The sequence below is a fragment of the Ailuropoda melanoleuca genome, chromosome 2, assembly GCF_002007445.2.
Source record: "Ailuropoda melanoleuca isolate Jingjing chromosome 2, ASM200744v2, whole genome shotgun sequence".
Lineage (NCBI taxonomy): Eukaryota > Metazoa > Chordata > Mammalia > Carnivora > Ursidae > Ailuropoda > Ailuropoda melanoleuca.
In genome coordinates this window covers 95390376-95407054 of record NC_048219.1, presented here as the reverse complement: position 1 = coordinate 95407054, position 16679 = coordinate 95390376, and the positions used below count along the sequence as shown (strand labels likewise).

Sequence of the window (16679 nt, the reverse complement as noted above, 5' to 3'; positions counted from 1 at the left end):
TAGTAAAAATAGTATTGGAATTTGGAGCCTTAAGATCTAAATTCACAACTTCCTAACCATGTGATCTTGGGAAAATTACTAATCTTTTATTACCTTCAATTTATTTGTGAAATGAGAATAAAAGTCTTCACAAAACTGTGGTGGGCATTGAATGAAACAAGTTATGTAAACCTTGTTTTGAAGATTAATGAACAGAAATCCAATTTTATTTCACTGGTTGGAAAACAAAAATGGCAGATGTATTTGAAATAAGAATGACATCAGAGTTTTCCCCTGGAACCATGCTTTCCGCTAAATAATAGGCTGTTTTATTCTTCTTGGCTCCACATGTTGCTTAAAATTCTACTTCAAATTTATTTCATCCCAAGTTGCATTAGAGATAATGTTCACCTTTAATCCCCCCCATCTACTACATTGTGAGGTCCCTAACAGCAGGGCTCATATCTTTTTTGTAGTTTGTATTCCATCCAGATAAGTGTCTTGTCCACTGTAGGTGTTTTATGCCATTCTGTTAAACTCATAAATGAACTGGTGTGTCAACACTGTTATGAATGGTGATCTCATTCTATGCCACATTTATAGTAAGCACTTACTCAAAGGCTTGATAGACTCTATCACTAAAATGACAAAAATACTTGATGTCTGCAATGATGGCACAGAATGCCAAAGATGAATATACCTATAGAAAGGCTAAATGCATCATAATGCTGTATGAATTTCTGTAACAGTATATTTTTGTAAAATTATTTTTAATGTAATCTGTGCAAAACCTTTCTGAGCTAATGTTTCTTTTTCTTGGAATTTAGTCATTTGTTTATTCAGCAAATATATATTTGGTTCTTGGTCCAAATCAGGCACATTCTACATTCTGGGGATATAGTCATAGAAGGAGACTTAAAAGCCCCTCCTTTAATTCAAATGAGGGTTGACATATGAAGAACATGTTAAACAAACAAATAAAACAAACAGAAGTATAGTTTCAGGAAGTGGTAAGTACTCCTAAGAAAATAATTGAGTGATTTTGGAGTATTTTAAGGTCAGTGGGGAAGAGGTGAGATTTAATTTTAGGAGCCAGTGATACTATACAAATAGCCACTGTAAAAATTCATGAGAAGACAGATTTGGGCAGGGAAGAGCAAACATAAAAAAGCACATGTGAGAGCCCATGGTTAGGTTGGTGCAGTTGGAACAGGCTGGAGCACTGAACAAAATCAGGCTGAGAAGTCTGTGGGAACCAGGCATGCAGAGTTTTAGGGGCCATGGCTAGGAGTTTGGATTTTTTTTCTTGTAGTGGGATAATATGGAAGGATTTTAATCGGAGAGGTCAATCATCTAACATACACTTTAAAAATCCTCATTTTCTGTTATTAGAATAACTTTTAGGGGATGGAACAATAGTGGAGGCAGGGATTTTACTTTTGAGTCTGTTGCAATTGCCTGCAAGAGGTCTCTGTGGCTTTGGCCAGGAACTATCATTTGCTGAGTGACTTTGGACGAGTAATGTCTCCTCTGGCTAATGCCTTTGTTTCCTCATCTGAAAAATGGGATAGAAGAATTTACCTCATAGGGTTATTGTGGAGATTGAATAAAATAGGATATAAAAAGTGCATAGAACTGCCTGAAATATTTCAAATGCTCAATAAACACGGGATGTTTTAAATTAGGACTACTAGTATTAAATTGGCACATTAGCTTTAGTCCCCAGATTTTTGCAATTCTCTATTTCTATGACCATGTGCAGACATTAGGCATTTTACTTTTCTAATTCTGTTTCTTATCCATTATTTTATTTTATTTTTTTTACTATATTAATCATTATAGGTTAAGCTATGCTATGGTAATAAATACACCCCATCCCAAGTCTCTGGGCTTCACACAATGACAGTTTCTTTTTTCTCACATTACAGTTGATATGGAGAGGGAAATCTTGCACCATCCTTCTCACCCAACATCTGAAACTACTACTTTCAAGTTTATCCTACCAGAGAAATGGTGTGTTAAACCAAAGATCTTATTTTATTAGCAGTTCCCACACATTTATCATAGCTGGTCATTTTCCCCTGCAAGAGTCCTATCTCCATGTTTTTGGCACATTAAGAAGTAAAAAGGTCTGTGAGTCTTTGTTGAAGGTAAGTGTTCCAAACATGAGGCATGCAGGGGTGGGCCTTAGGGACCCAGAACCACGAGCTCAGGTTTGCCCTCAGTTACCATGTGACTTGGAACAAGTCATTGAACCTTGCAAGCCCTCTTCACTATAGCTCTTAAGATAAAATATACTGCCTAATGCAAGATATTATATATATATATATATATATATGTATATGTATATATATTATATATTCTCTCACAAAATATAAACAGTATAAATAGAATTATTTAAGTTATTCATTTTGTCTATCTCTTTGCCTAACCAGGAAAAATCCCTGTGGCCCATTCTAGAGAGGTTTATATAGTCCTGTTTTAAATAACTCCATCAAAGTGATTTTTATCATTTGTTTTGAGAGGGCAGTATCATTAATCTTTTCTGCCCCCTCCCTTTTGTGCTCGCTTCAATTAAGTAGGCAGGGAAAAGAGACCATTGAACAACATTATAAAAATGTTAATTCCTAATGTCACTGAGTGCTCTTAATCACACTATTAGACGTATGTTCTGATTTAATGATCCTGACCAGCAAGCAGTAAGACCAAGATTGACTTTGATGAATGTCTACCATTATTTTCTGATATGAATGAGGTTGTTTTTCTTTCTAACTAAATGTTTCCTCAGAAATGATATTCTACTTAGAAAGATTATATAAAATGCTTTGTTTGGTGGTCAGAATCTTCTTTCCTAAACCAGTGTTTTGGTGATTTGTATTTTGATCATACAAGGAAACATTTTGGTGCAATCACCTGTAATTATTTGCCCTTTCAACTTGGGTGGCATCTTTTTCTCCCTCTTATTTCTCAAGCCCACATGCTCAGTTATAATCAGTGAAATACCTTATCTTTAGTATGTGAAGAAATCTTATTATTTCAGAAAGTTGCTTCCTAAGGATGCTGTAGTGAATTTTCAGTCTCCTTTTGTGTCTCATACCTGCACAGACTCTTCCCAGTGGCACCGTCCCCCCCAATGCCAAGCCTCTAGTCAAATGTCACGATTTCCATGATATTAAACCATTTCCATGAAACCTTTCTCGGGACTCCTAGACAAAATTTATAGTTTCTTATTCTGGGCTTCCCTAGCCTTTTATTAACTGCTCTATTTTGGCCCTAATCTCATTCTGACTTTCATTTCTTTCAGCTATGTACACGTCCTTCTTCTCCTAAATGTTATGAGCTCCTCTGGGGCAGTGATAGTCTGTTAAAATTATATCACTGGGCTACACAGCATAACTTTCATATAGCATAGAATTAAGAAATAATTGAGTGGAATTATACACACACACACTATATATATATGTCATGACATATATATATATATGTCATGACATATATATATACACACACACACTAATTTATACCATTATATTTAATTACATTGTTTCATAAATCATAGATATATATGTTTCATAAATCATATATATATATATATAAATTTAAATCTTATGTTATTCTATTAGTGGAACCTGTGACAGGTGACAGTCTAGTGATCAGACATTGGAATGATTCCTCCAAAGCCCTATGCACAATTTCTAACTAAATGCATGGGTGGGAGGCATTGAGCCTAGAAAAGATGAACCAGGACTATTACCATTGGAGAAGACTGTTATCTGAAATGCAGGAAGATTCAAGCACCATATTTGAAGGGGACAAAGATAAGTGGGACCGTCAATGTTCCACTGGCAATAATTAGCACTGAGTGAGGACAGGCTCAGAGTGAACTTAGACTGGGTTCAAGTAAGTAGTATGTGGGAAGGGAAGAAAGGCAACTGCAGAAGGCGACTAGGAAAGACTCCCAGAGCAGCCCCTGAAGTGCTTGCTACAACTGCTTACATATATGGGCCGGAAGATAGATAATTACTTGGGCCAAAACAGAATTAATGTTTCTCTTTATTTTCCTCATCCTATATTTCTCTTTCTTTATGTTTCTAACCAAATTGCAAATCCTTTGAAAGCAGAGCCATCGACCTTTCTATTTATTTCCTTATAATCCCTACAGAATATCTTTATGTGGTTGATATCTATTATATTTTCAGTTATTGTCACACTAGTGTCATCCAGCCAGGTGCAGAAGCTCAGTGGTACACAGCATTCAGTACTTATTATCAGTTCCCACGTCTGTGCATCAGATGTGACAACTGTGCTTCATGTGACTCATCCTGAGCCCAAGTTGGACAGGTTGTGACTCCCTGTGACATGTTCTCCTGGCTGTGTCAGAGAAGATCCCCAGGGGAAAGTGAAACCATGCATAACTTTTAAGGTCTAGACTCTGAATGGACACACTGCCATTTCTGTCCACATACAATGGGCCAAAGTATGTAGCAAGAGCAAATCTAACATCAAGGGGACAGGGATGTTTATTACTCCCATGAAGCCATTATAACATACATTTACTGATCAGTGTAGACATTTTTGAAGCTGTAAAACAAATGAGCCCTAGAAGTCTTTTTGTTGCACATTGAGTTTACTGGAATTTAAGGCTGTGAGCATACTACTTGTAAACTTAGAAATAAAATGAGGAAAAACAATAAAAGCAATGACAACAGCTCATCATGGTAGCATGGTCTCTGCATATATACAGAACTGTCTAGCTTCATGCTGGGTTTGTTTGGAATTATGTTCGGACTGTGCATAGTGGTGGCAACAGCCAAATTCTCTTGGCTGCGGCTGTGGTTATCACTGAGAAGCTATTGTCCTTATTGTTTTCTCAGTTATCGAGACTTTAATTTAAACAATTGCAAGATGAAGGAGGGATCTCCAATTTGAATTCTGTTCAACAACTCAGTGATTAAGCCGTAAAAGTGTGCAGCTAACCTGCATCATGATCTGTTTTAAATTTCTGACATTAGGAAAATCATAACTTGAATTAAACATGTACAGGTTGGGTTTCTGCTTAGGTGTTCTATAAAACTTATTTTGATTTTTCTCTCCTTGAAATCTGTCTCTGTGTATAGCGTATACCCATAGACTCTTGGGCAAGAATGCTTAGGTTCAAGTCCTTACTCTGAACTTTCTAATTGTATGGCCCCAAGAGAGTCACTTAAACCTTCTCTGACTTAGTCCCTTTACCTGTGAAGTGAAGTATAATCCCTACCTCCTAGGATAGCAGTGATGATTAAATGGGTTAATATATGTAGAGCACATTAGAATACTGCCTGTAACCTAGCACATCCTCAATGATGTTTCCTATTGTCATTTTTATAAGCCTCATGACAAATGATTGATCTTGGTCTGGTGATACTCTATTTGGTACTAACAAAAAGCACCTTCTATGCTTACTTACTGCCACACACTGAGATCATTCACTCTAAGCCATAAACTTTCTTAGGAGGGTTTTTTGTTATATATATATATTTTATATATATATAATATATATATAATGAATTTTCCCAGACCTTGTGTACATGAGGTTACATAACAATAATAATCCCAAATACATAGAAATAATGCAAATTAATGCAATTTTTTAGTGATTCTTTCTAAATCCTGCATGCAGAGGACCTCACCACCTCTCTGAAGCCTCTGAATCTATTGCAGAGTTCCTGGTGGAGACATACTCCTGGGGGACCCAGTCATCCCACATTCTTCTCCTAGGTTTTCTTGTGGAAATCCACTGTAAGAGGGGCTGTACATGAAAACACTGCTTCTTTGGCAAGATTCTGACCCCTAAAATCCTGTAGCACAAAGCAGTGTACAGACTTTGCTTTCTGGGGTAAATAAACTCTGTCCCTATCAGTTTAGAGTTCTGATCCAGTAAGTGATACTAGGTGTGTGTTTAGCACCAGGAGAGCCATTTGTCTGTCTCTGTGTGTGTGTGTGTGTGTGTGTGAGAGAGAGAGAGAGAGAGAGAGAGAGAGTGAGAGAGAGAATGAGAGCACAAGCTGGGGGAGAGGCAGGCAGAGGGAGGAGGCAGCTCCTTGCCAAGGAAGGAGCCCAATGTGGGACTCAATACCAGGACCCTGGGATCATAACCTGAGCTGAAGGCAGACACTTAACTGACTGGGCCACCCAGGCATCCCACCATTTGTCTTATTCATACCTGCCCCATATCTTTTGAGTAGCAGTTCTGTGTTAGTGAAAATTCACATTGTGAGTCCTGCCTCTGCCGCAACTCAGAATTCACATCCCCAGTCTCCTTCCCAACTGGGATGCAAGCATGTCACCTCTGCTTCCCTAACCAGACCCCTGTGTACAGCTCTGACTGGGGTGAGCGCTGAGACGCAGGCTCTGCATAGAGCTTCTATTATGAGGGTTAGGATCAGGGGCCACAGAAACTTCTCTCTTTGGAGGGATGGGGACTATTGACCTGAGATCCTTAAAAAGGAGTGGTCGTGGTGCTGGCAGCGTAACATCTTCGTTGGGAAGGTCTCCAGCATTTGACTTTCAAGGCAGTGAGCCAGGCAGAGTTCCCTCCATAGGCCAGTGAGCAACATGATGTGCCCATTAGCCAAAACCCCATTTCTTCCTTGGTCATGGTTCTGTGGCAGCCTGATATCTTCTTAATAAATACTCTTTGGCTTATAGCTATCACAGTGAATTCTTAGCTTGTAGCCAAGAACCTGATTAATATATGTTCTATTTTGCCTGTTTCCTGCTACTTTTTTTTTTTCAATTGAAACTTCCAATTAGAGTTCCTCCAAATTTTGAAAATTATAGTTTGAAAACCTGGTGATAGATTTTAGGAAAATCCTTTATTTTACATTGATCCTGCATTTCCTGATCCTTTACATTGAACATTTCCTTTGTTTGCTGTGTTATCCTCCAGATGGCCAGTCATGTGTCACTTGTTCCTGCTTTGAACTGTTGCTCAGTGTTTATTTATTTATTTTTATCAATTTCTATCTGGACCACTCTAAAATTGCAGCCCGCCCTTCTTTGCAGCTTACCTTACCTTGGTCTGTAGTATTGTTTACATACATCTTATTCCTTTCTAAATACCAAATTATTATTGGGGTACCTGGGTGCCTCAGTCGGTTATGTGTCCAATTCTTGATTTCGGCTCAGGTCATGATCACAGGGTTGTGGGATCAAACCCCATGTCAGACTCCACACTGGGTATGGAGTCTGCTTAAGATTTTCTCTCTCCCTCTCTCTCTGCTCCTTTCTATCTCCCTCTCTCTTTCTCATTCTCTTTCTCTCTCGAATAAACAAATAAATAAATAGGAACTTATTTTATTATTCTTATTGTCTGTTTCCTATAATTACAATGTAAACTTTAGGGGCATGTTTTCTTTGCTTTGTTGGTTTGGTTTGTCTTAAAGTGATTTATCCCAAGTACCTAGATTATTTCCTGGGATATTATAGAACTTCAGTAAATATTTGTTGAATGAATGCATATTGATATATGTCTATATATTTATAATTGTGCTTTGTTCCTTCACTTTTTTTAAACACCTGGTCTGAAGAAAATAAATTCAATTTCTCCAGTGGTTGAAATGTGCACCTAAGGTGTAGATTCCCTTCCTGACTATATCATTAGAGTCATGAATCAGGGCAAGTCCCATCCTCTCTGATCTTCAGTTTCCTTGTTTGTTATGCTCCAAAGGAAAACAAACACAAAGGTGGGACATCTGAGAGGAAAATTTAGCAAGGATTCTTCTGCTTTCAAATATCTGGGGGGGGGTATATATATTTTTTCCCCTCTTTTCCCTTCCTTTCTTTTACTCATTGACATGCATTCAGTGAACACAATTTAAAACCTTTATACTAATTTCCAGACATGAGGAGGGTACCCCAAGCCTCAGTTCTACAAGACACTGATGGATTTGAAACAAAACAAAGCCTCGGGCTGCTGTGAAACTTCTAGGGACCTAAGATACCAAGTGAGAATTGGTGAAACTTCTAGAAAGCAACATAGACACCAGAAGCTGTGCACAAATTGGTTGTTCATAAATCATACCATTAGTAATGACGCTATTAATATGATTACAACCTTGGTTTAGCTCATGAACAAAAATAATCCATGATAATATTGATTATTACTATGTAATCTGGATTCGAGATTATGGGGGGAGAGTCCTGAGCATTGCCAGAAGGAGGGAGAGGTGGGGAGATTTCTTCCCCTTTTTTGGACCCAGAGCCAACGTTGGTAAACATATTCACATATACAATGTTTTACTTTTGTGTTCCCTGGACTCACACACTGGAAAAATCGACCTAAGCTTACTCCACTCCCAAAAGTAGTGCTCTATGCCCTAAATAAACCCACCAGCTCCCTAGGCCACTTGAGTGTGGCTTATCTAAGCTAGACTCTAGAAATAAAGCAATTCATTTGAACTATTGTTCCATGATTTATAACTGTTTGGAACTAGAGAAAACGGATTTATACTGTTGAGAATTAGTATTTAAAAAGAAGAGTCTGGTTAACAGACCTTGATAATTGGAATTCTAGCTTAAAAGATAATAAGGGGGCTTGGAACATTTTAGGCAGAATCAGGTGTGTTATTTTGGGGAGAGTATGGTCCTTCAGGCTGTCCTCCCTCTAACTCAGTAACCCTAAGATACTTTTGCTTTTCACAGTATCTTCCTGTTCTTTTCCTCATGACCTACTGATTCTTGGAAGCTCCAGATTGTCATTTCTCTTCCTACTTGCTGCAGTGACTTTCATAAGGATATCAGCACTGAGAGCAATCTGGAGAAAGTTGTTGCTATCTGTGCATACACAAATAATTTGTAAATTATGTGTTTGTAAATCAGGAGTTGTATGCACAATTAAATCTTGACTTGGAAAAATTCCAACCTGGTAACATCATCAGACAAGTATTATTCTACTTTAAAATGGTACATCATTAAAAAATGGCCCCTAATAAGCATTTCTTTCATTTTTTAAAATAATCACATGTTAAGTGCCTGTTGTATGCCAAACAGAAACAAAACAGCAATTTCCAAAGGGACCTGGACATAACTCCTTGCAGCTTGATGACGTATAATACCTCCATCTCTGCCTACAACCCGTTGCTTGGATACACTATCATCTTCCGAGTAATAACTTTAATCTACTGAAATATTCCCAATCATAAAAGAAAACTCCAACGGATTTTACTAAACTAACCTTTAACAAAAACAAGCAAACAAACAAACAAACAAAAAGGAAGAAAGAAATTCACAAAGACAAGACTCCAAAGCAGTTTTCTGTCAACTAGATAAACCATAAATCACAGTTTATATACCAACTTTGTATGGGTTAAATATGAACTTCAGAAGGAATTATTTGGCCCAAGCAGTAATGATCTTGAATAGGCTTTATTTTTTTCCTTCAAATCTTTGAATTTGAAATATATGACCTCTCTTTAAACAAATTAGAAGCTATGGTAATTCAGGGTAACCAACACTTTTTCTTCACCTTAGTATCCACTTGTCCTCAGAGTCTATGAGAAACTGAGAGCTAATGTCAGGCCAGTCTTGGCCCTCATGCTGTTGTTTTTCTTTTGGTAGTTTTACAATGAAATTAATTTCTGTATCTGTATCTTAAAAATTTTTGGTCTGCAATCTGGCCCAATTTACTTAACTATGATACCTGTCCAATTTGAGTTTGTGACTCTGCCTCTGACATTGTGATTGATCCACATACTACTATGTGGATACTTTTCATGAAGGTGTTGTTTATGTCTGTATCTGTATATGTCTATAGATATGGGTATAGATATAGAGATATAGATGTTTATATGGATTATATATATATATAGAGAGAGAGAGAGAGAGATTTGTATATATGTATAGATATATATAGATCCGTATACAGGGTGAGAGAGAGAAAGAAAGGAAGCAGGAAAGAAAGGAAGAAAGAAAAGAGAGGAAATGAGAGAGGGAGGATATATAAAGATATGTGTATTATATATACATGTTACATGTATAGAGATATACATATAATATGTGTAAATATATATTTATTCTTCAAGACAATTTCATGTAAGCTTCTGACACCCTCTGCAAATTATCTTGTCTTTCAGATGGAACACCATTTACCTGGTGGATTGGGCGGTCCAATGAAAGGCACCCTTACTGGGGAGGTGCCCCGCCTGGGGTTCAGCAGTGTGAATGTGGCCTGGATGAGAGTTGCCTGGATATTCGACACTTCTGCAATTGTGATGCTGACAAAGATGAATGGTAATGGGGATCATGATCTTTCTGCAGTTGTAGGGGAAGCACATTAATTGATGCATAAAATTTCCCCCAAGAGAAAAAGACATGGGTGAGAAATTCAATATGAACTAGGTCTCCCTAATGATTGTGATTGTTTTTAACTTTGAAAATTGCCAGTTCTATTACTTTTAGGGCTATCGCTGAGGTTTGTAACATTAAGCATGTTGTCACATCATCACCTCCCAGTCCGAACATTCCATTTTGTACAACAGAATGAAATGTAACACTAAGCTTTGTGACTTAGTCGGTGTTTCTATAATGTGTGGACTATAGGTTCTGGAAGAGAGTGTGGGAGATAGGGATGTGCAATTATACAGACCGTATCTTCATTCTCCCATTTTCCCACTGATGTTTCAGTCATCAGACTACCTTATCATAGAATAAAAATATAGCAAAGAAAATGTATATTTACTGAGCATCCACTTAATCTTCACACACACACATACACACACAAAACTTATTAATTCCTTATAATTTTCCCACGTTTGCACCTTAAGATTGAGGAATACAGTTTACAGAGAAGTAAAATCATTTTCCCAAAGTTATACACATGTATTAAGTGACAGGTCCAGAACGTGAACTCAGTTATGGCAGGTACCAGGGTCATTCTTGCTCTCCCACACCATGTTGTTTTTGTAAGATAAAGCTTAGTTTTTGGTTCTTATATCCATAACATCTACTTTGCCTTTGTCCTCCAGGTGAACTGCCTGTTTTTCACTGTATTATGAAAGTACGCACAGAAAATTTCCAAACCTGCTTTTGTTTTCACTAAATTTAAGGCATTCTTTAGTTTTGGCTTTGTAATTTTGCTTGCTTCATGAAATTCTGCTCAGATATAATTAAAAATTCCTATGTCAAGCTGCTCTCAACCCACTTGAATTTTCTTTTAAGTACTTCTTCTTCACTGTTTAAATTGATAACAGCAGGGACTGTTTGGAATGAAATTTAAGGTAGAGTCAAACTCTCAGTTCAACAGGGAAAAGAGCAAACGCTTGCCTTCACTGGGTTCTACTAAATGGACCACCTCATCAGAATGCTGTAGGGCTACTTGGGCCCCAAGACAAGTTACCTGGCTGCCTTCTTCTAACCCTAAGATCTTCATGTGGGTAAATTCAGACAAAGTTGACTGGAGGTAGTTTGGACTTCTCCATTCNCCAGACTACCTTATCATAGAATAAAAATATAGCAAAGAAAATGTATATTTACTGAGCATCCACTGAATCTTCACACACACACATACACACACAAAACTTATTAATTCCTTATAATTTTCCCACGTTTGCATCTTAAGATTGAGGAATACAGTTTACAGAGAAGTAAAATCATTTTCCCAAAGTTATACACATGTATTAAGTGACAGGTCCAGAACGTGAACTCAGTTATGGCAGGTACCAGGGTCATTCTTGCTCTCCCACACCATGTTGTTTTTGTAAGATAAAGCTTAGTTTTTGGTTCTTATATCCATAACATCTACTTTGCCTTTGTCCTCCAGGTGAACTGCCTGTTTTTCACTGTATTATGAAAGTACGCACAGAAAATTTCCAAACCTGCTTTTGTTTTCACTAAATTTAAGGCATTCTTTAGTTTTGGCTTTGTAATTTTGCTTGCTTCATGAAATTCTGCTCAGATATAATTAAAAATTCCTATGTCAAGCTGCTCTCAACCCACTTGAATTTTCTTTTAAGTACTTCTTCTTCACTGTTTAAATTGATAACAGCAGGGACTGTTTGGAATGAAATTTAAGGTAGAGTCAAACTCTCAGTTCAACAGGGAAAAGAGCAAACGCTTGCCTTCACTGGGTTCTACTAAATGGACCACCTCATCAGAATGCTGTAGGGCTACTTGGGCCCCAAGACAAGTTACCTGGCTGCCTTCTTCTAACCCTAAGATCTTCATGTGGGTAAATTCAGACAAAGTTGACTGGAGGTAGTTTGGACTTCTCCATTCTTTGGGTCCCCACTTTACCCTGCAGTGCTTTCTCTCATAACATCATGGAGGAGTGCAATCAAATATAACTCATTTTGAATAGTGAGTATGTGTCTTTTAATATTGTATCCCTCAAGATCTACTCCTTGTACAGTAGAAACTCAGTGGTAGTTCCCTGAATAGATTAATTTAGAAGAATTTTGAGGAGAAGGGGTGAACACAAAATGACTCCTACAAGCTTGAAAGATATGTATGGAGAAGTTATATGGTTTTGTTGCCAGGAAAACATTTAAAATGATCTGCAACCAGTAGCTTAGATTCACTCATTTTTGTGTGATTCATTAATTCCTCTTCTCTATGCTTGATATCAGAAATTTACAGATGTATAGAACTGAATGGAAACACCTTTATTTCATTATGGATATTCAGGGAAGTTGATATGGGGCAGTAGAATATAAAGGGAAGGGGAAGTATTTCTTCTAATTACCTTCACTTCCTTTTGGGTGAATTCTTGATTTTAGCTCATTTTATTTATTTATTTATTTATTAGCTTGTTTTATTTCTTGTGGTGTGGCCCTTTCCGTACAGAACACTGCCTCGGTGCCTTTCTTTCCTAGGGAACAACCAACCAGGGCTGGGCTTAATTTGTTGAGCAATTAGGGGTGGTGGGGGAGAATGACATTACGTTACTTACCAGTGGAAAATAGGCCACCATGTTGATGAGTTTCCACACTGTCTTCTCTGGGACTTTCCACTGACCATCTCTTTTACTCAGATTCTAGTCTCTTCCTCTATTGACCCACTCACTAGCTCACTAAGCTCTGAACCTTTTATTTGTTGACTTAATTTCATCACCTAGGCTGTACTCAGAGGAGTGTTTCAAAATGTCCTTTTTGTCGACTCTGGTGCCATCATACTTCTATCAACATAGAGGTTATTGCATATTTCATAACCCTTTCTAGTTCCTTTACAGTCAGGGAAAAACTTGCATTATCTGCCACTTTCTGTGGCAAGTGACCTCTATTAGGGTAACAACATTTAGTTTTAGATATAAATTTTGCTCAACAACCCACGTAACCAGGATCAAGAGAAATGATCTGAACTTCCTTTTGCAAAGATGCCTACTTCGCTGTGACTAGAATAACATGTTGAGCATCTCAGGGCAAAGTTCAGGTGTGATCAAGGAGTTCCTTCTGTCATTCTTAGGAAGGAGCAGAGGCTGAGATTCCTGATTTAACTCTTCTGAATTGCACTCATTTGTCTCAGGACAGTCACAGCCTGTTATGCATGTATCTGGAAAATACTTTGTTATAGAAGCAACTGTACCTGCTATTCCATCTGCTATTTACTCATGTATCACCTGTTTACTGCATGCCTGGTCTTTGCCAGTCAAGCAGTCTGCTGTGCAGAGAAAGTTAAGGGCATTATAGTCTCTGCCCTTGAGGAACTCACAGAAGAGTGAGAAAGAAAGAGCTAGTTGGTTAGACATAAATGTATTGTGTGATGAATTTGGTAATAAAGATAAAAAAATAAATAAATATGCCGAGAGCTATGGTGGATATGGGCTGGGATAAGTGGCAGTCAGGTTTTGAAGGACCAGAAAAAGTTAGCTAAAGTTAGTGTCGTACAGGTAGGTGGAACTTCCATATGCTCAGACAGGGAAATGTGAAATAATATAGAAATCACTACTTCCCCATGACAATATGGTGTGATTATTGCCCCATCTTCATGAGGGGAATTTACAGGAGAGGAAGGCAGGAAAGAAAACCAAATCCAGATCAAGAAGTTCCTTGTATGTGAACTAACAGTGAGATCCCTTTGTCTGTAAGAAGATTGTGAACACAGAATATCCATTCCACCATGAAACCTGGCAGAGCCTTGTGGAAATGCATTCATTACTTATCTATTCAAGTCTATTATCTACTGTAGAAGGGAAAAATACAGAAGCTTACACAATCGTGAAATAGTCATGCTTTTTTAACATTCTTCCAAGCACATTCTTAGCTTCCATGTGGTTAAGCTGGCATTCCACACATTTCAAATTTTTGTTTCAGTCAAGCATGGTAATATCGCTAGTGTTTCTATGTGCTCCTAAGAAACTTCTAATATATCTACCTTGTACAATTCCCTCAAGATTCTGCTCTTGGCAAAATTGATCAGAAACTGATTCGGGCTGGTAGAGCATCTAGCAGATAACAGTTTGATGTATTACAACTTCTAGGTAATATTGTTGCTTAAAAATGTTACCTATCATATACTGTAGTGTTCTTGGCATTTTATATACTTCATCTCGTAGCATCATCTCACCAACCCTTGAAGTGGGTTTTATCATCTCTTTTCCCCAGAAAAGGAAACTGAGGCTCTGGCACAGTAAGTGCTTTTAGTTAAGGTCATGTGACTAAGGGGGCAGAGTAGGATCCAGCTGAATCCAAGGATGTACTTGGTGACTACATGAAAGGAGCCACCAAGTTGAGATTCTGAGTTATGACAGTGGGTGGGGATACCAGAGAGACCTCTCCCAGGGCATCTCCAATCACATCATGGCAGCCCATGGGCTTCTTTTTGCTGAATCAGGCTGCTAGGGGAGGCTTAGCCATCCTCTTGGCCTCTGGTAATTGACAAGAGTTTATTCTGTTTTAATCAACCTCTGTAACTGAATAAATTGCTGCTATATATTTCAATGAGACCGAGTAAATGAGGAAAATGATTAAGGGGTGGGTGTGAGGGGAAGTGAGTTAGCTCAGAAGAAGAAGTGGATGGAGGGGAAAGAAGAACTTGATGAACACCCAAAGCATCACTTCTTCTTAGAGTAAAGGGAAGTGTCAGGTACACATTGGAAATCAGGTATACTACTGAGCTGAAATTTCCAGGGCGATGGAAAAAAAGGGGGGGAAAAAAAGAAGAAGAAAAGAAATGAGAAAACTTGAAATGAGTAACAGTTTTACAGTCAATGATAGCTTGCAAAGGAACTTGTCTTCAACTTAATGGTTCAACGTATAGGAGTCCTGCCAATTGGGTGTTTCTGATCCTATTACTTCTGACTGATAGTAGAGAATAGCAAAGGACACTGGGGATAGCTCCAGGCTGGAGACAGTGCAGGGGTGGGGGTCTCTAGGGTGTGAAACTGTCAACCAGGTAGACAGATCCAAAGGATGGTTCTGGCAGCAAGTTGAAGGAGCAAGGAGATCTTTCAAAGTGTGCCTCTTGGTGGTAGACTGCGATCCTAATGAGGATTTCTTTCAACCAGACAACCAAGTATAACTGAAACTAAGCTCTATTGCTTAACAGAACATCGTTTAAAATTTAGTCGTAAGAAAATATAGATATTTTTATTTGATTTTCAGTAACTTTGTTCTTTGCCTCTTGTCCTTTATACGCCCTTATATAAAGTAATATGGTAGAAGATAGGAAGAGAAGATGATGTAAGGTTTAAATTCTGGTCATCTGGTCACCCAAAAAAGGGAACCTATTATTCTGTTTCTTAAAAAAAAATACAGGATATTTTTAGAATTTTTTTTTTTTTTTGGATATGGAATCCTGAAGCTTCAAACCACTCTTTAGCCATTGATTCCACTTCTCTACCACAGAGAAATTATTTAATAAATGGTGTCAAATCCATGAATGAACAATTGAATGACTTCTTTTGGACATATTTTTACTTTTCGTAGGTCAGGCTATGGTCATTCTAGGATTACTGATCTTTATTTCATTGTTAGCTGTTATCCATCTTTTATAACTTCACAAGAAAAATTTACCCAAAATTTAGCCTAAACTTTCCACTGCACATTCATTTTTCTTCTGGCTATCAAAGAGTAGTTAGAAATGGCCACTCTGCCCCAAAAGTTATCTTTTAAAAAATATTTATTTATTTATTTATTTATTTATTTATTTTGAGAGAGAGAGGGAGAAGGAGAGAGAGAGCATAAGCAGGGGGAGGGGCAAAGGGAGAGAATCTTGAGCAGACTCCCCACTGAACATGTCCCCCAATGAGATGCAATGCTCAATTGCACAACCCCGAGATCATGACATGAGCCGAAATAAAGAGTTGGATGCTTAAACGACTGAGACAATCCTTGCCCCCCGAAGTTTTCTTTTTATACATTTGCCTTCAACTTTTTTCTTTGGTAAAATGCATGTCTTATCCAGTCTCAGGACCTTGACCTTCACGAAGACACTTCATGCTTTTCCCATGATATTTAATGAGAAAGTTGCCCTTACGAGGAAGATGCTGGATACATTCAAAGAGTATAGGGTTTCCTCACATAAGCTATTCTTTGATTTCTCAGATCTTTCTTCAACCTTCCATCCCTGTGGTTTCCAGACTTGGTGCAGTGAGAGTGCTTCATCCTTGGTAGTGTCTTAAGATGGGGCAGGAATCCTGAATCCTGAGAGAAAGGAAAGGATCATCTCAGAACACACTAAGGCTCTATCTCTTATTTATTTATTTATTTATTTATTTATTTATTTAT

General features: G+C 37.8%; 1 protein-coding gene across 1 annotated transcript in view; it reads left to right on the top strand.

The window, feature by feature from the left end:
* Window positions 1-16679, top strand: part of CNTNAP5 (contactin associated protein family member 5) — an 820239-nt gene that overhangs the window by 630572 nt on the left and 172988 nt on the right. The window contains exon 14 of the mRNA XM_034654380.1: window positions 10092-10248. Within this exon, the coding sequence (XP_034510271.1) occupies window positions 10092-10248 (157 nt within the window). The remainder of the gene's footprint in view (window positions 1-10091; window positions 10249-16679) is intronic.